The sequence below is a fragment of the Macrobrachium rosenbergii genome, chromosome 47 (genome assembly GCF_040412425.1).
Source record: "Macrobrachium rosenbergii isolate ZJJX-2024 chromosome 47, ASM4041242v1, whole genome shotgun sequence".
Lineage (NCBI taxonomy): Eukaryota > Metazoa > Arthropoda > Malacostraca > Decapoda > Palaemonidae > Macrobrachium > Macrobrachium rosenbergii.
The window spans coordinates 31,252,449-31,273,750 of NC_089787.1; the positions used below are offsets into that span (position 1 = coordinate 31,252,449).

At 35.5% G+C, this 21,302-nt stretch overlaps 1 protein-coding gene across 8 annotated transcripts in view; it reads right to left on the bottom strand.

The window, feature by feature from the left end:
- LOC136830731 (otoferlin-like) overlaps positions 1-21,302 on the bottom strand; it is a 722,463-nt gene that overhangs the window by 155,238 nt on the left and 545,923 nt on the right. For all 8 annotated transcript variants that reach the window (XM_067090537.1, XM_067090535.1, XM_067090531.1 and 5 more), the window contains exons 3-4: positions 21,083-21,141; positions 15,554-15,742 (exon numbers count right to left, since the gene is read on the bottom strand). In XM_067090537.1, the coding sequence (XP_066946638.1) occupies positions 15,554-15,742; positions 21,083-21,141 (248 nt within the window). The remainder of the gene's footprint in view (positions 1-15,553; positions 15,743-21,082; positions 21,142-21,302) is intronic.

A 21,302-nucleotide genomic window follows, 5' to 3' on the forward strand; every position in this document is an offset into this window, starting at 1 on the left:
AAATATGGACAAAAATCACAAACATAAATGGATACAACACACGCATGAACTGACAAACAAGGTCATGGTGATAAAACCACATTTAAAGTAAAAGAAGAGAATAAATGTCGACAATAGATCTATCTTTCGGTGGTCTTGGTATAATGCTGTATGAGCACCGGCCCATGAAACTTGAACCACGGCTCGGTGGTGGCCTATCCTATACCGTTGCCAGAAGCACGATTATGGCTAACTTTAATCTTAAATAAAATAAACACTACTGAGGCTAGAGGGCTGTAATTTGGTATGTTTGATGATTGGAGGGTGGATGATCAACATACCAATTTGCAGCCCTCTAGCCTCAGTAGTTTTTAAGATCTGAGGGCGGACAGAAAAAAGTGCGGACGGACAGACAAAGCCGGCACAACAGTTTTCTTTTACAGAACACTAAAACCTATTTCTGACGCGTACCATTAACATAAATCTCCCAGACAGCGTTTCCCTCGATAGTAGCAAGATGAGCAGGAGAAGAAGACAGAAATAAGAACTTATATCCCCATAAAAGTGTTTCGCCTCATATTCGCCGTCTATGGAAATTGATGCCGGCACCACTAACTGGCTATACAAAAACAGTTGTTTGAAATATTTCGATGCTTATGTATATATGCGTCATATGGTACAGCTCCGTTGTACAAAAAGGTATATATACCTTTTTGTACAACGTAGCTGCACCATATGACGCATATATACATTTTTGCTGGGTAAATATGGCTTTTGTAACATGAATTACTGTGTGGCCTGGATATATGTAATGCCCTCACAACAGAAACAGTCAAGGTTATGTATTTACGGGAGGGAACATATTATGAGAGGCAATAAAAAGTTTGTTTTCCTACTATCGTAGTCCGTGGTAACATCAGAAGAGCTTCAGGACCCAGACCTACTTGGATAAAAACTATGATAGTTCCAGGGTAACTCTTAGTAATACTATGGTCGATATTACGCTGAATGTATTGACTTCTCTCAATAAAAAATTTCCATATATATACTGCGTGGAAATGTACATCAATTTTCTACAATAGTAAAAAAAAATGAATCGTCCTGCTCCTTAAACAATAAATCATAGTGACTCGAGCATATTAAGACGTCTTTCCCTAACTCAAATAATAAAAGAACGTGATATATTAGTCTCATTACTATCCGTGATTATATACACTATTCTCTTTATTATTAATGATTAACAAGACAAGGTTACAAAGATCTGTAGAGAAAATTAACAGACCCGGTAAAAGTATAAGAGTTTTCAATTATAAAACATACTTAATATTACTGTTGCTTCTACATATATATATCGAAATATTTCAAACATGCAAACTGGACTCGAACGTGGGACCAAGTGGTCCTTAATTTCAAGCTATCCTTCGGTCTCATTTAATCCGGATTGAGGGCTGTAGATGGGTACAGATACACTAAACAAAATTTCCTTTCAACGTCGTTATTCCATAAATCTCCCCGAACTTAAATTGCAAATGAGTGCATTAGAGCCTCTGTTTCACCTGAGAGTGTCAGCATTTTCAGGCATTTAATGCCATCTGCAAATCGAAGCGGAAGCGGGTATGAAATCCACAGGGCAAAATAACTCATGGAGATTAATTCAGTACAGGATCATCACGGAAATTAATAATTTCTGGATATTAATATTTTTTCTTTCCACTGATGCTTCCTCGCGTCATAGTGGTGACAGGCGATTGGGTGCTAAATCAAAGGGATGGACGGGATATGCCTTGCAACATAATCTGCAATAGTGATTGCAATGAGAGAAATCCTAATCTATTCAAAATGATGCGATCGCAGTGAGATAAAATCACATGACATTTGCTATCAGAGCAAAATAAAAACGGATACGTGAGATTAAAGGGAGAAGCACCCGACGACTTGAACTGTAAATGTTCACTCCGAAAGGAGAATAAGCAGTATTTTACAGTCAATAAACTGGTCATAATACTGTTACACTGTCCTATAAAAACACATTAATTAACAACTGTTTTCATCCTACCAAATGCGCACTACATATAAGAAAACAATTGCAGCCGAATATATACTGTACACAACGAACATATCCTTTATCAAAATCCTCCTGCCAAGGTTTTCCAACTTATGAGGTGCATATGAAGTTCTCCTTTCCATCCTGAGCCAACTTGATGAAATTTACTTTACTTTCACGGACAAGATTATAATGTCTAGTATTCACATAACTTTTCAATAGGTAAGCAACCTCCACCATCCCCTAGCTGAGGGGAAAGTACCGATGTGAAGTGAAACATCAGCAATAACATAGCCCCTTAAATTTAAAACAACATAACATCATGTACTATTCTTCCTGTTCCCTACAAGAACAAGAGTAAAGTGTACCTAATAAAAGCTGAACCATCCAAAGCATGTCCCGAAAACAACAACAACAAGTGGTACAATACCGTATACGACAAAGAGAGCGCGTTGTGATAGAAAAAAAAAAAAAAGAGACACACCTATTGAGTAAAGAGCCCATTCATCTTTATCAATAAAGGCGGCGGGGAAATATCACTGGGGCGGCTCCTTTGAGGCAGCCATATGGTCTCAAAGCCTATGCAGAGGCCTCAAGGTAAATGTAAAGCCTGACGATTGATTTTAAGACTCATTCTCGCTTTCAGACTTATAAATATAACTGAAATATGAGATTTAGGCCAGAGGCCAAGCGCCGGGACCTATGAGGTCATTCAGCGCTGGAAGGAAAATTGAGAGTAAAAGGTTTGACAGGTCTAACAGGAGGAAAACCTCACAGCTACACTATGAAACAATTGTTAGGAAAGGGTGCAAGGTTAGATGGAAGAGATAGAATATGAACGGAGGCATAGTAAAAGGAATGAAAGGGTTTGCAGCTAGGGGCCGAAGAGACGCTGCAAAGAACTTTAGGTAATGCTGTCAGTGCACCGCGTGAGGTGCACTGATGGCAATAACCGCCCCCGCCCGCCCCCCCAACGTTTATCTACTACAATTCCATAATCTTAGTTCACATAAGTTCGGTGACCCTGATTCTCAACATCAAACAAAATCCCGTTCAATAGGGTCTCGCGGATCGGCAACTTTCAATCAATGCGCACCCGCCTCACGATCAGATCTCGAAAAGAAAACCCATCGAGACGTGAAGCTGCCACACATACATCCAAGGTTCCGTGAGCATATCTGACCGATCTTCTACTTTCCAATACGCGTTGGGAAGGGAGCATCCTGTTACTCTACGGATCACCTTTCCATATTCTTTGCAAGGGATGCTGTAGAAGGTAGCTGACAATTCCTTCTTATTTCGGTAAACGCTGACATGACAAGTTCTGGTGGTCTTTGGATAGTTGAAAGTTAAGACAGTGATCTCGAAGAGATGTCTCGTGCCCTAATCTATAACATTTTCTTGGGTTTATTTATACCCTTTTCTATACCCGCTGTATATAAGGCGATATCACACTTAAATTTTAACTACGTATAGCCGAAAGCATTTCTGTAATGAAGCAAAATACTTACAAGGCAGAGACACAAAAACAATATCTGAAGCTAAGAAATATGGAAAAGGCTCTTATAAGAATTAAAGACCCAAACATCAAAAAGAGTACGTTTCGCAAGGAGAGAACGCTAACTTTCAAAAAGGACCCTGGAAACAACCCATGACATTATGTTCACCTGAATCAATTTTCTATGGTGCGTTACATATCCAACCCCGGGGAAAACTTGTATCAATCTCGTTCTGAATTTTCTTGAACTCCCTTCCTCAACTCATCCTTCCGTTGCCACGGTGCGACAAAAATAGAAGCTTAATATCCCAGAAGAAATGAAATGAAACAGAACTCAAAGTTAGAGCCTTTTCCAGGAAAAACACGGCTGTGTACGTCACTCGAAGGCGATATTGGAAATCCTTGGTACATTTAGGAAACGTTAGAAAAGGTATTACTCTCCACAGCCAATCCTTCGAAGGGGAGAAGAGGGTTGTAGGAGAACAAACACACTTACACACACACACACACACACACACACACACATATATATATATATATATATATATATATATATATATATATATATATATATATATATATCAATAACCACAATATCTAAATTCTGTGTGTATTATCAATAACCACACTGACCTCTAAATTCTCAACTTCCGATCGGCAAGACTATATATATATATATATATATATATATATATATATATATATATATATATATATATATATATATATATATATATATATAAGCCTCAAAACAACTAACCTCTAAACAAACTTGTTCTCTCTCTCTCTCTCTCTCTCTCTCTCTCTCTCCTTAGACAGCGATGGGCCATGCCTTTTGCACTGAAAGGAGAATCTAGTCTTTCAAACATTTGTGGTCTAGTATTGTGAATGTAATGCTTGGATGTTATATATGAACTATGTGTAATTATAGTTCCCTCGGTACAACAGTTTAATTATTTGCTATTTAAGTGCACCTGTTGTATCATTATTTGCAAAAAAATAATTTCTGGTCTACAGTAACTATCAACACTACCTAAACTTATAGCTTATTACACGTCAATAATGGTTAGTTCTTCCCTTCAATGAAACCAAAGCAGAATCGAAAACAATGTAGACGGATTGTTAACACTGTTCGTTTAACACCCTTGGATAAATTTAATAACCCACGAGATTAGATTATAGTAGCTACAATGACCAAACCAACAGTACATTCAGAACAAAACTGATCGTGCTTTGCCTAATAATTTGTCTCCTTTCTGTTATTCAGATTCTCCAATTGCGTGTTACACCACAAACCACCGCACAGGTATGTAATTAATAAACTTACAAGTAAAAAAGACGCAAATGATTCATATCTTGGTTTCCGGGACTAAGAATAATAAACCCCCTTTAATAATATTGAGAAATAAAGAAGACCTCGAGGTTAAATGACTTCGCCTGCACAAAGGGTCACGCTCTTATTTTGCAATCCAATATAAATGAGAATAAAAAAGGGACCAATTACAATGGGGACGCGAAATTGCTTGCGTATGCGAGACCGTCTTCATCGAAAGAGCGAAGTGCTTTGAATTAATTTTGCATCTGAATGTGGTTTACATATTTCAGTGGAATCTCGTTTTTCACCTTTGAGAGGAACGTTTGAAAGAGCCTTAGCACTAATAATAATTCATATTTTATTTTCCTTTTTTTATATTTATTCCAGATAATGGAACGATATCAAAATTATCTTGAAATATTAGGAAATAACACTAAGCATAGTTTATATTTTATTCTGCTTATTGGGTGTTTATTCAAGATAATGAAAAGATACCAGGTAATCTCGAAATATTATGAAACCTCAGGAAAACGATAATTATGAACATATCACTGAACTGAACTGGGAGCACATTATACCCAAAATACCAAAAATTGATGATAAACTGTTCAGAACTTTCTTTCATTTTAAACCGGAGAGAGAGAGAGAGAGAGAGAGAGAGAGAGAGAGAGATGACTTAAGGACTGAAAAGATGTGGGTCACAACCAAGGAGGCGAAAGCGTGAGCCTGACAACCTCATCCTCATAAGACTCGCCTAGAACCAGAAGGAAAACATCTTCTGAAGCCACCCCTCTACGGACAAAAAAAAAAAAAAAAAAAAAAAGCTTAAGGTCAATACAAAAAGGCTTACGTCAAAATATGTTGAGTTCTTGCAATTCAGCGAAAGAATTCAAAGCAATGCCATGGACAAAAGGATTTCCAGGTAATCCACGAATATATGGATTTACCGCCTATGCTCTGGCAGAGAATTATATCCTACCCACGGACAAGGATTTATGGCCTACATGCAGACGAAAGGGATTCACAGCTTATACATATTCATTGATTTTGCACTAGGTGATATACACACACACACACATGCATACAAACTGGTATATATATATATATATATATATATATATATATATATATATATATATATATATATATATATAGATACATATATACATACATACATTACATACATACACACATATATATAATATATATATATATATATATATATATATATATATATATATATATATATATATATATATATATATATATACATATCCAATCAATCAAGGTTAATATAGTAACAAAGGTTGTCTTTACACACACACAAGATAAAAAAAAAAACTATACAAAGCCAAAAGGATTTTTCGGTCTTAATGGCAACAATACCATCTACATGTATCAAGAATATTTCGTATATATAATCACCAAAAGTCTATTGTTCACGTAACAACGAAATAGGAGATTTGACTATACAACAAAAGATATGGTATTGTGCTTCAAAAATAAAAATAATCGGCATAAAAAAATTCTCTTTTATAACTGCGGGAAAAGTTCGCCGGATAATACAAAAGTAGTTGTGTATCAGTGAGCATAAGTAAAATGAACTGCGAATACAGAAATGGGGAGACATCAAATATGTTCTCTCAATTAAATGATTTTGGCCCGAAAAGGCCTTTTTCCAAAACGTATGCTATAAAATCCCGATGAAAGCCAAATAAAGCACCTATATTACAAGAGAATAATAGTGCTAGCTAATATATTTTCAATATTAAGGAACTTTAGAAACAAATTTATTTGAGAGTATTTGCAAGAATATTCGAAATTATCAGCTTATTATTTTAATTTATAAAACTTATTTTCAAGAATATTCAAAAACATTATCTTATCTTAATTTATAAAAATTATTATCTTATCTTAATTTATAAAAACATCGCAGGCAAAGAAAATGCATCTTGATCAATGAACTCCCCAAGACATCCTATCTTTAAAGTGCAAGGAATCACACGGGGGGAGAAAATACAGAAATGACAATCGTTCAAGTTCAAAAAATCAAAATGGACGTCTGGTTCAAAACGTGAAACAAGTTTCTTATAGAATTTACACTGACCAAATGAAGGTCTATAAACACCTGAATGACGGAATGGTATAAAACTGGGGACACCCCTTTAGAAACTTAAAATTAATATATATATATATATATATATTTATATATATATATATATATATATATATATATATATATATATATATATATATATATATATATATATATATATATATATATATATATATATATTGAATTCGTGTGAGAGGAACAGAGAGGGTAAGAAAAATAAAGTCTTGATATCCTCCCATATGAGATCCATTGCTTATGCAGAGCAGCACAGACCGATAATAGCCGTAATAAAGACTTCATGAATGAAATGATGCAAAGATAAAACGGTGATATTATGATGATGATGATGATGGAGCCATGAAAGGGAAATGCATAAATAAATAAGGGAGAAAGGGAGATATGATAACGATGTTAATGCATAGTAATGTTGAAGCTATGTAAATCGAACAGCTGAGATAATGAAGAAATTACGTGGAGCTGAGAAAGGGAAAGTTGTAATCACAATGAGGTCCGATAACAGTATAAGCTTATTTAATCCGTTGCTGATAATGCAAGGACTTAATCGATTATCTCTCTCTCTCTCTCAGTGTTCTGAGAAGTCACGTTTAATGAACCTATTCTGAGAATTACAATTTCAGTTACACACTGCAACAGCCATTTAAAGTTTAAAATCATTTCTCAAAATTATTTACTATCTCAATTTCGCGTGACAAATATATTTCCCTACATCAGATTTTTCAGAATTATCTATCAGAATTATTTACCCAGACGCTAACAGCACCTAAAATATTAAGCTCTTCATAATAAAAACACCCCAAAAATATTTATTTAATAACAATAATACATTGAAAATCCCAAAAATATTTATTTAATAACAATAATACATTGAAAATCCCAAAGTATCTAGTTTTTGAAAAAAAAAAAAAAATAAACGACTTCTTTTGTAGGAATACTTAATGACTGTTTACATCACTGTAGAGAACACTGCAAAGATTATCCCTGGATCTAAAATCAGTAATAAGAAAAAAAGTGCTCCTCGTTACATTATAAAAGCTCTATAAGGTCAAGTGAAGCTTCTGTCATAAAAAAGGAAAAACTAAACATCATTAATATTGCTCTTAAAAATATGATCATAAAATACTGTCATTAGTTTAGAGTCAACACCCACTTAAACTCATAAGTTACTCTAGTACTTAACGTTAGAGTTATCAGAACGACGGCTAAAATCACAAGAGCATGACGATTTGTAGGAACCCCAAAACCCGAATACTCGTCTAATATCAGGATGCTTACTTCAGAATGCCTTTATGGTAAGTAACGGTTTTCATGTAACCGACTGAAAGATGTCCTTTGCACAAGTGACAACTTAGAAAAAAAAAATTTCGTAGCCCATTTAAAAACCATTTAAAAATATAATTGCATCCACTGCAGCAACAAAGGAGGCCAGGTTTTTGATCTAGGTCCATAAATTTTGTTTGATTCTAGCTACAAAAACTAATTCACCTTTGCTACTTAATTCTCTATTCTCTCTTTTTTGTGACGACGATTTGTCAGTTTTGGTCTTTTTTCTTTGAAAAAGACATCTTTAAATCTAGTTTGTGGTTGGTTTTCCAAAACGTAAGGTCATCGGTAGCAATGAGTATCTTAATTCTTAGGATGCTAAATGCTACCTATGACTTCATTTCTTGGAAATCCTATTACAACCTAGATTTAAAGATGTCTTTCTCACATAAAAAAGACCAAAACTTGACACATCGTCGTCACAAAGAGAGAGAGAGAGAGAGAGAGAGAGAGAGAGAGAGAGAGAGAGAGAGAGAGAGAGAGAGAGAGAGAGAGAAAGAAACCTTCAAAATATTTGAGGGGGTAAGAGCTTCTGTATGCTCAAACGAAAAATTCAGCACGACTACCTGGCATTTCAAGACATACCTGCGGGGCAGCTGATATGCCCACCTAAAAAAAAAAATAACTTTACCAACATAGGATGACAGGTCAGTTCTAAGCTCAAAGATCTTGTGTAAAATCGGCCGATACATAAAAAAACTTTCTCCATTACCTTCAAAAATATAATTCTCAATGATATCAACTTTCTGCCTTGGAGATAAAAAGAATAAATGCTACTTGTACAGCTAACTTCGCCAAATAAAAGAAAAACACTGGTAAACTGATGTAAGCAAAAAGAGGGGGTGGGGGCAATAATACTAGCGCATTCTGAGAAGTGTATATCTAAACACGCTGCGAACACAAAGGAATGTTACTAAACAGGAACAAAGAAATGAAAGGGGATTGTTCGAAGCAAATCAAACAACAATAGTACAACAGTACAATAAGCACTTGCATTACAAATATGGAGAAGCAGAGAACTGAAAAATGGTTATGCAAACATATATGAGGGGAAACATTTGAGATAATCATTAATAAATTAAGGAAACAACAGAAGTTACAGGGAACGTAACATATCCTAAAACGATACGTAAGATATCAAGGGAAATGTTGCATGCATAATCACGAAAATTAGTCTGAAAAATGAAAACAATCAAGTGCAAAGAGCTAAAACAATTTGTCTGCGTGTATGCTTACAAACACCTCAAAATATAAGGCCATTACATCAAGGTAAAAGTTTAGGACGTGGAATTTTGTCGAGAAAGAAATACTGTCATTATTACAGTTCCTTCCTTAGTTTCAAGGTTCCACTCTAATGGATGTTTACCCTTCAATTTTCAGTATCAACAAATGCGTTATCGACGGGTGACTTCTGCTTCACTTCATGGAAGCCTCTCCAGAGAATATAGGATTTAGGCCAAAGGCCAAGCGCTGGGATCTATGAGGTCATTTAGCGCTGAAAGGGAAACTTAGAGTAAAGAAGGTTCGAAAGGTGGAACAGGAGCAAAGCCTCGCAGTTGCACTATGGATGAATAGTTAGGAGAGGATGGAAAGTAAGGTGGAAGAAAGAGAATATGAACGGAGGTAAAGTAAAAGGAATGAAAGGGGTTGCAGCTAGGGACGAAAAAGTATAATGTGTTCTAAATGAAAGTCAGAGGATGACTTAAATTTACTATTTGATCACAAACACTCGCTTATAATATGGAGCACATGAACGACAGAACTCTTAGTGCAATTTCAACTACTATCAGTTCGAGAAACACGAACCTCGAAAAAAGGAATAATCTTATCATCTCCCTGGCAGAACTATCTCTCTCTGGCCCATTAAGGCTCTCTTTCTGTGCTGATATCACCTAACATTTGAAAATGGACGGAAAAGACGAGAGGAATTCAGATCCCTGAAGGACCAGAGGAGTTTGCGGCACTGTCTCGTACATTTCTAAAGAATTCTTTTTCCCTTTTATTTCGTAAAGACACGCAGGTGAGTAAAAGGATTTTACTCTGCGTTATACACATCACACTGCTCTTCAAATACAATCAATCCTATATATCTCCTCGAATTTTGTTAATATGAATATCATAGACTACAATTCTTTGTGTTAAAAAGCGGAGGCACTTGTGAAAAGTAAGTATGAAGATAAACTAAATGCAAGCATCTTTGTGAGAAGGCAACATGCCTGTACGTACGCATGCATGCATGCATTTCGGAGCCCAAAATAAACTCTTTAACTCTTCGATTTCCTAATAGTTTTGGGTGCTCTTTCCACTGAAAAAGATTATTACACCGACAGCACAAATAAATATAAAAACGTTTTTTCAAATTGAAAACGAAAAAGTACTCTGAATGAGGCGAAGCGCTAAATCATTGCGCTACCAAGGTCTCCGTGCGCGACGCCGAGGAAGAAAATCTTGAAAAAAACAAAGAAATAAATATAGATAATTTTTTCGATGGAAAATGAAAAACTTATTCGGTACTGAATGAGGTCAAGCGCTGAAGCACTGCCTACCAAGGTCGCGATATGCGAAAAAAATACGCCGAGGAATAAAAAAAAACACACACACAAGAAATAGACATATAAACATTTTTTCTGATGGGAAATGTAAAAGATAATAAGTAATGAACGAGGTCAAACGCTAAAGCACTACTCTACCAAGGTCGCAATGCTTTAAGAGAGCGAGAAAAAAAAAACACGTCGAGGAAGAAATTGAAGAAAAACACAAGAAAACGCTATTCGCCGAAGACAGAAATACATGGGAAGCAATTACAGTAAGAGGGAGTAATGACACTGGAACAAGATTTCGAGGGTAGGATATGAAGAGGAAAAGCAAGGCCGTACTTAGAAAGAAATACAGGACGAACACAATACGATAAAAGTGTCATGCAAGGTGGAACAAAATAATCATGGCATGAAAATTATGGAAGAAATAAATAGAAGTAAAGGAAAAGGGGAAGAAGAGGGAATATCTCTGAAAAACAATCCGAATACATATTGGGGATGTCGGCAAAGACGGAGATAAAACTGAAAGCGAAAGGAGAATGAGAGTAAGAATATATATATATATATATATATATATATATATATATATATATATATATATATATATAAATATAAATATATATATATATATATATATATATATATATATATATATATGTATATATATATATATATGTATATATATATATATATATATATATATATATATATATATATATATATATATATATATATATATATATATATATATATATAGAGAGAGAGAGAGAGAGAGAGAGAGAGAGAGAGAGAGAGAGAGAGAGAGAGAGAGAGAGAGAGAAATGCTCATACACAAACCAACATTGATATCAACGGTTTTTTTTTTCATTCACCTCAGATGCACATTTAATACAATCTACTTCACGTTCGTTGCTCGTTACATTCTGTTCTACGGAACAATCGAATAAAAACGTTTCTGTTCTTGTAAGTACTACAGCCATACGAGTATTACCTGACACGTCCCTGACTGTTAGCATTTATGTAGGAGGGAGAAAATGGTAATAGCCTGAGCATGTACTGAGTATCATGACAAAGGGCAATAAACGTAGCGTGAGACAGCAACTGGGTGAGGGGTCTCACTCGGAGCAACGTTTCAACTTCCACTTTCATCCTCTGATCGAAAGCAACGAAACGTGCAATTACGCTTATATGAAAATACAAGACCGAAAATGGTTGACGTCGTGTGTAATTCTATTAATGGACACAGTACTATTGCTCCCTAATGGTAGTTGATGATTATTACTGACCTAATGATTAGCTTTTGTTGGGACTGAACATATTACAGTACCTTATTTTATCTATGATAAATACAAGCACGCATGATGTGACATTCCGTGAAAATGATTGACATTATTTCTGAACAACTGCATGCAATTTCTCCGTTAATCTGCTATCGATACTGCCGAGGTAGTAGAAGCCGTCGAAATTCAAGAATTTAACAATGAATTACGAGAAAGGAAGGATTTTCACAAGCTAATAAAACTACAGTTTTATTAAAGAGTTCATTACCGCAACGTGGCAACCTTTCGGTCATCAGTGCGTCCGATTTCGTCTACAGAATGAAACGCATAAGAACAGTCAGGATTTACTTGAATGGCCAAATATGCAGGCAATAATAAAGGGTTAGTTATTTCGCTTGTTTTTCTGTTTCTGAGAATAAATACTGTGGCACATAGCAAGCGTTAACACCGAGAGCAGTTCCATCTAAAAGACAAGATAAAAAAAATGCTAAAAGTTGAGGAAATGGAATATATTAGACGGCTAAACGCGTTGAAGTTCGCCTTATTAGTCTAAATCTTTAACGAAATTATTCCAGATGAAGCACAGAAAACTTACGTCTTAGTCGAAACATTCTCATTGATTTTAAAGATGGCTCAGCAACTATAGCGCACAAAAGAGAATTTTAGGTATCAGTGTGTATATGCCAATGCTTTGTTTGTACGAATGTGCTTCAAAGACAAACTGTGTTTGTGGGTGAGTAGTTGGTCTTACTGCAAACCAAGCAATTATTATACTCTTATCCAATCTGACGACGAAAATGCAATGACACGAAATTATACAGGACTGTACTTTACAGGCCTATACCGAAATGATACTGAAATGTGTTAATTTAAGTCTGATTTCAAAGATGAATTCGTGCTCTCCTCAAAAACTTTTTTTAATGTTATGTTTCAATTGGATTCAAGTGTATTTAGAAAAGTTTCTTTTCGAAGAAAGGCTTTCTCTCTCTCTCTCTCTCTCTCTCTCTCTCTCTCTCTCTTTCATCCGATTAATGCTTATAAAACGAACGTGAAATACTGAAACAGTAATATGTATGGACCAGTGTGACGGTTACTCTCTCGCTCCTAACTACTTTAAAAAAATATTTCCCTTTCTGTAGGGAGAGTTAGAGCTGCATTCTAAATGAAATAAATAGTAGTCCGCTACAATATAAATTCTCTATAGTTAAACCCGGTGAATAATAGTATTCTTCATTACACCCTACATACTTGGCCATACAAATAACCCTGACGAGACTATTTTAATTTCCTCAACATATACTGTACAATAAAGTTTATTTGGAGTTCAGTTAATGATTAAGAAAAATACCTCATAAAAATAATGATTTCATTTAGCCTCTCCTAATAAAAATTATAATAATCTTCCAACCTCCTTTCTAAACACTTGTGAAACACAAGGAGCCTCTGATCTTTGTAAAAATGAGAAGAATATACTGCTCTGTATTGTCTTGAACAATGTATTGCAACATCGTAAATTGCGCAGTTTTACTGCTGACTGAATGTAATTAAGTCTACGTGATAAATTCGACGTGAATACAAGGGTGCACAGTCTGATGTTATCGGGGTGGTCGTTGTAACTATTTGTTTTGGAAGAGGAATTTTAATTATCTTCTAATTTTTGTACACTAAAGCCCACAAGTATCTTGTATGTTACTCTAAGGATTAGTTTTTCCGTTGCTCCTTATTTTTATGACGTAACTCCTTGCACCTTGTTTTTATGACGTAACCCTCTGCATCTTATTTTTACGACGTAACCCCTTGCACCTTATTATAAAGACGTAACCCTTTACACCTTATTTTTATGACGCAATCTTTTGCACCTTATTTTAATGACGAAACCCCCTGCGCCTTATTTTTTATGACGCAACCCCTTGCACCTTATTTTTATGACGTAACCCCCTGCACCTTATTTTTATGACGTAACCCCTTGCATCTTATTTTTTATGATGTAACACCTTGCATCTTATTTTTTATGGCGTAACCCTTTACACCTTATTTATATGACGTAATCTTTTGCACCTTATTTTAATGACGTAACCCTTTACACCTTATCTTTATGACGTAACCCCTTGCACTTATTTTGATGACGTAACCCCTTGTACTTATTATGATGTAACCCTTTGCACTTATTTTTGTGACGTAACACTTTACACCTTATTTCTATGACGTAACCCCTTACTTATTTTGATGACGAAACCCCTTGCACATTATTTTTATCACGCAAAACCATTTTTTTTCTAGTGAACAGCTGGATTATCTGTTGTCATCATCATCACAAGTATTTTATCATTATATTTCCGATAATAAGACTACGCAAGCAACGGCTGAAGCAAGTGTGTTGATCTGACAATGAAAAAGTAAGCGATCAAGTAAAATCAACACGGGAAACTTTAAAAGCGGGAATGTGTTTGAGGAAAATATTCCATATTTTGACTGTAGATGAAATGAAGCTTACCGAGTATTTTGACTGCTACATCACAAATGGTAATGAACGGATATTCTCTGCTACCAAAGTTGTAAACATGCAAAGAAGCATGTGATATGAAAAGAAAACTTCACCGGGAGTTGCCCCTGTATCAAAGAAGCATGCCACTGTCCTGAAAATTTTAAACTGACACCTACCTGTCCCTCAAATAAGTGTCATACTGACACGATCAAAATGTACAAATGTGACCGTACAGTATAGACTCTTGATAGTTAACATAATTACATCATAACCTTCAGTCTTTGTAAATTACAGATCCGGATTTCATGCAAGTAATAAATACAATCCTCTGATGTTTCAAGTCTCAAAGGAGAGCCCTTAGTAAACAGATAAGGACAATAACAATTCGGGTAAACTAAAAGAATTTAAGCATTAACCTCATTTCAGGACAAAACATCTAATACTCTGCATCAAAGAATACAATCAATGCTAAGCTATTTCGCCTTGTGTATACAAGCTTGCCATCAAAAAGGAATCACACATTCTGTATATTCTAGGGAATTTATGACCAAGAACACTACCTCTACAATGGAAACGAAATCACATTCTCTAATTCACTAACAGATTCCTTTAAATGAATTTATCTAAATATCATGCAATTTAGACAGTCGTGACGTTAAGCCCTTTGTGATAAGCATTAAAACCATCATGTTATATGCCTCTCCTCCCCACTACTTGTCAAGAAAGGGCAATTCATATAACAGATCACCGACATGACATCCAAAACAAGCACTAAACATTAAGAAAGCCCCAGTCCCAACACTGCAACAAACATTGCAACAGAATGAAAAAAAATTTAATAAAATAAAAATATCCGGTATTTACGGGCTGCTGAAGAGCAAGAGCCCGTGCCAGCACAAGCCTGGCTGAATCTAAATAGACAGACAGGTAGATCCAGTACCCTGAGCAAGTGACCTACCTTGATGAGCTTGTTGTTAGCATCGGTCATGTGGTCCTTCACGGAGACGGCTCCTTCGCCCACCAGCCGCTGGAGGATGAAGGCGTAGTTGGCGACGCTCCTGTTGCTGAGGTACTTGTTGTACACCTGCAACTGCACCTGCACTTCCTCGCCCGCTTCGACGCACCGTCCCACCGGCCATTCCAGTACCTGTAATGATTTAGCCGGGGTTATTGGAATGGAACATGAAATTTACCCCAAAGGTCAAGAGTTGAGACCTGAGGTCATTCAGCGCTGAAAAGGGAATTGAAGGTAAAAAGGTTTTAAAGGTTTGACAGGAGGAAAGCCTCGCAGTTGCACTATCAAATAACTGTTAGGAGAAGATGGAAAGTAGGATGGAAGAAAGTGGATATGACCGGAGGTACAGTAAAAGGAATGAAAGGCTGGTGTTACTGCTACTACTTACTGTATATAAATAAACGAAGAACGATAGAATCACCTGAACAATGGAATTGGCTGTCGTAGAATTACGACAGGTTTTCTTCTGTCAACAACACTTAAAAAAAAATCCTCTTCTGGGTTATTGGTTTACGCAACTTTTTTTTTTTTGGACGTTTACGTACGTCATCAATAAACGAAGGCCTTAAATGTGGATGACGTCTATATCAGTCATCATCGGCGAGCGAAAGGGTTAACTTTTAATTAAAATGTTTTTTAACTTTTTACTCTGATGGTAACTTTACTGTTTAAGTCGCATCGATAGAGAGAATCGAGCAGCTTCTCGAAAGCTCTCGCCTTATTTTTATTTTCAATATACATTTACACTGACATCATTGTGGGTTTCTTCACCTATAAATAGTTCTATAAAAAATACATAGAAGTTATTGTCGTTAATGTTTATGGGGGAAAATATCTGTAATGACAAATACGTGAAGCAATTTATATGTTTTTTTATAAAGGCAACATTAACATTTACAAAGGACATAATATGGCCATCAATGATTGGCTAGTTATTATTGTTATTTTCAGTTATTGTTAGCGTTATTGATTTCGTTGTTATTGTTGCTGACAAAAACACGCACTAACAAATACTGTTATTAAAGGCAGACTTGCGAGTTATCGATTGGTATCATAAAGGGGGAGGATGATCGATAATCAACGTGAAGAAAATATGTCCCCACTGCCAAACTTGATGAATATACGACAAGAAGACTCAACGATTCAATTCTGGTAATAAATTCCTAGTAGAATAGAAATAGAATGGAATATAGAATTTAGGCCAAAGGCCAAGCACTGGTACCTATGAGGTCATTCAGCACTGACAGGGAAACTGAGAGTAGAAAGGATTGAAAGGTGTAACAAGAGGAAAACCTCTCAGTTACACTATGAAACAAGTGTTAGAAAAGGGTGGATAGCAAGATGGAAGAGAGAGAATATGAATGGAGGCAGAGTAAAAGGAATGAAAGGGGTTGCAGCTAGGGGCCGAAGGGACGCTGCAACGAACCTTAAGTAATGCCTACAGTGCACCGTGTGAGGAAATTCCGGGTAAAAACACTGAAAAATCATTACTGTAATTCTATAAAACAGACCTCGAAAATATTCCAGGATGTTTTAACAATTTTTCCTCGTCAAGTTTGAATAAAAAAAGAGAAATAATTTTAAACTCTTCAGTAAAATTCAAGATCAAAAGAAACGAATTCCTGTACAAACGCACAGTAAAAGCAAACAACCCTGGCAAAAATGCAGAAAAATCAACAGTGTAAAAATCCTTGATGAAATATATTTCAAGACTGGATATCTCAAAAGAATGTTATCCTAACATATAGCAAATGCAAAGATTAAGAGTTTTTAAAGCTGCACTCTTAAAGAAAATCAGGGGTTAGACAGGCAGAGAGAGAGAGAGAGAGAGAGAGAGAGAGAGAGAGAGAGAGAGAGAGAGAGAGAGAGAGAGTGAAATGATGAGTTAATGTGAAAGGCGTGAACGTTAAAGGATTGTTTTAAAGAATTACTTTCATGTAATTGAAGTTTCACCCCTCCACGATTACAGGAACGAAATGCATTCCATGTTTTCCAAGCATAACAAATTACTGTTGGGGATTTTCCTTCTAATCCCCCCACAGAATGCAAATTTCCTATTTAATTTGCTCTACATAAAAAAAAAGTATTCAGATACATAGATAACTCAGCATAACAGGACATAAAATTTTTGCAAAACGAAAATAAAGTAAAAACTGGATAACAGTTGAAATACAAATAATAAATATTTAGATATTTTCTGGCATGATAAGAACCCTAGTTTCAAAGGCCACTTGAAAATATATCCTGATTTACAAATGTAAAAGAAGTAAATCTGTGAAATATATACAATTCGAGGCAAATTACAATTGATATTAACCCGATTTTAAGTCTGAATAATTTTTTGTTTTAATGTGTCACAGGAAAGACCAAACATAACCTAGTTATTCAGAAAATCAAAATTCAGAAAGACAAAAGCATTATTCACGGAAAATTAAATAAACGAATAATAATTAAGGTTTTGTCTGATTAATTGCATGTTCTATAGAGTTATATTTGTTTTAATAATTTAATGTTCATTATTATTCACGTTAAAATAGCACCGACGTAGAGTAATATGTTTTTAAAACCAGACAAGTAAATGAGTGACGAAAATTATTTGAAATATTTTCCGTCTTAACATTACCCAAGATTTCCAAGTACTTAGGGTTTTGCGTTCTGCTAGTATGAAAAATGGGCGTAAATGTGAAGAGTATTTTAGGAAACTTTGCATACAGTCAGATCCACTGTGAATTGCAGTACATTTCATCAAGTATTCAACGTTCTTTGAAACAGAAAATATTACAAGATATCGACCTGAAAAGTATCAAAAGAAATAAACTAATATAAAACAACAAATAAAGTAACTAAGTACAACTAATTCAAACAAAAGCATTGAAAAGTATATAACAAAAATAATTCAGCATATATTGCAACATATTCACTGAGAATTTTTTCTGTTCTAGCCAGTCTGTCAATTCTCACTCCTGTTTCAAATGCCAGGATCCACATAAGTCACTATCCATAAATCCAAAAATAATAAATAATAATGAAAATGACTGTGCCATATGACGGGGGAAAAAGTTAAGTATATCTTAGTTTAACCAGACCACTGAGCTGATTAACAGCTCTCCTAGGGCTGGCCTGAAGGATTAGATTTATTTTACGTGGCTAAGAACCAATTGGTTACTTAGCAACGGGACCTACAGCTTATTGTGGAATCCGAACCACATTACAGCGAGAAATGAATTTCTATCACCAGAAATAAATTCCTCTTATTCTTCATTGGTCGGTCGGAGATTCGAACTCGCGGCCAGCAGAGTGCTAGCTGAGAACGGAACCCACTCTCCCAACGAGGGGAAGAGGTAATCGCTGAGAGTTAAGCAGCCTTCGAAAGCCATGCTAATTTTGGTATAATACAATACCAAATCGACCACTGATTCAAAAAAAGTGGGTCCTATATGTAAGCGAGAACTGTCACTTCAAAGAGTCATATATAACAACGCAACCATTTAAAAAAATACTGACAGAATTTCATGGAAATCTAAGAATCAAGACATCCATATCTACGAAAGAAGAGTTAGGAATACTATTAATTCTATAATATCAAACATGATTAAGTAAGACTGACAGCTTGCAAGGCTGCTTAAGAAGGGGTGAGATAACGACAAAACTGACCGAGAAAAGTAAATTTCTGTCAACTGTTGTCTTAACATAACTAAGGAAGGATTATTTCATGGCACACACTTATGCGAGAACTTTATTCTTCTGAACCTAATGTTGTGCAGTAATAAGCCGATTCTTTTTTTTTTTTTTTTTGTCACGAACACGCGAATAAATAATCTCTTCAAAAATTCATCCCCAAATAAGAACAAGTAAATAATGCGCCAAAGTTTCTTCGGCACAATCGAGTTTTCTGTACAGCGTATAATGCTGTACGAAATTCTCGATGTTCTGCAGTATGAAACTCTCAGCCACGACCGGGCAGAGCTCAGTTGCTCCCCAGATGGGGTCAAGTGAAAATGCTTCGGCAGCTGGCACCTATAGCGGTGCCAGACGAACGATCCATGGCTAACCTTAAATAAGATAAAAACTACTGAGGCTACATCTAGGGCTGCAATTTGGTATATTTGATGATTGGAGGAAGGATGCTCAACATAACCAATTTGCAGCCCTCTAGCCTCAGTAGTTTTTAAGATCTGAGGGCAGACAAAGCCCTCTCAATAGTTTTCTTTTACAGAAAACTAAAAATAAAACGTAGTGACACGAGATCTTTTGCGATTTGATTACGGCATTTTCAAGGTCGGTAAACGTAACACTTTTTACATGTCATGGATCCAGGCCGCCTTCAACATTCTGTAAGCGTATAACTGTAAGACAAAAAATAATACGCGTCAAGGCTTCCAACAGCCAACTTTATGCCATACTTTAGGTCTTCCTTAAGTAAACATAACAACTGGGTTCCTTGATGGTGGTTGGACTAGTGCCAAACTTTCAAGGCTTTCTCATTCTGTTCGCTGCGTTTATGGCATCCAGAAACGACAGGAGACTTCGCTTCATCTTTTCTCTGAAGCACTATGCAAATACGCGACCTTCTAAATAAAATTCGGTAATTCTGTCGAGTTCCTGTATGTTGTACAGTATGCCTTACTCTATCCTTTGGGGAGAACAATCTAATTATTTTTCACATTGTAGCATTTGTACTGAATTTCAAGCAAGCCCACATGGATATCATTGTTTATTGAACCCTCTAAGATAGTAAACAATATACGGTACTTAACATATAAACAATAAATACTACTTAACAAATACAGAATAACAATATCTAAACCCAATAATCTATCTTCTTGCCAATTAGCGTATTTTATTCCTATTTGGAATGGGAATAAACTGGAACATATAATTTAGTCCAAGGGCCAAACACTGGGTCCTATAGGGCATTCAGCGCTGAAATTAATGTTAAAACAACTGTTAGAAGATGCAAGAAAGAGAATATGAACGGAGATACAGTTAAAGGAACGAAAAGGGTTGCAGCTTGGTGTACTAACGGCACTACGCTGGTCCCCCTACAGGTTTATTTCCTTTTGGGACACTATACTCGTTTCTCTAGGTGAAAAACATTATATACCTTATGCAACTAAGTAACCTTATATACCTTATGCAACTACATAACCTTATATACTTTATGCAACTAAGTAAAAACGTAAACCCTTTCAACAAAATGATTGTGGTAAATGGACCCAGCAAATGCCACAAACATGAATGAACTCATCTACTGCTCCTGACCAGGTTGCTATCCTCATAGAAATAAAAAAATAGACTAAAAATGTTAAAACCAGATTCGCAAGCGACTTCCATCGTCCAACATCGTCTCAAAATTTTTTAACGAGACCAAACAAAACTTGAAAAAACTTAAATATTCCGAGTAACAGCAAGTTTTATAATGTCGTTAAACATGAAGATTTCTTTCCTGAATTTGTAAAAAAACGGACTTACCTCGTCAAAAACGACATCGTCTCCGCTGTCTTCAGAGATGCGGGTGAACTGCGAGACACCTGGAAAAGAAAGGGTGAAGAATTATTTTACTAGTCGGTAAACATTCATTTAAAAATATATTGAGCTGGTGTTCTTTTTTATTGTTAAATGACATGGATAATAAAATATTAAAGGTGAAAATTATTGCACTCCGTAAACATTTATTGAAAAATATATTGAG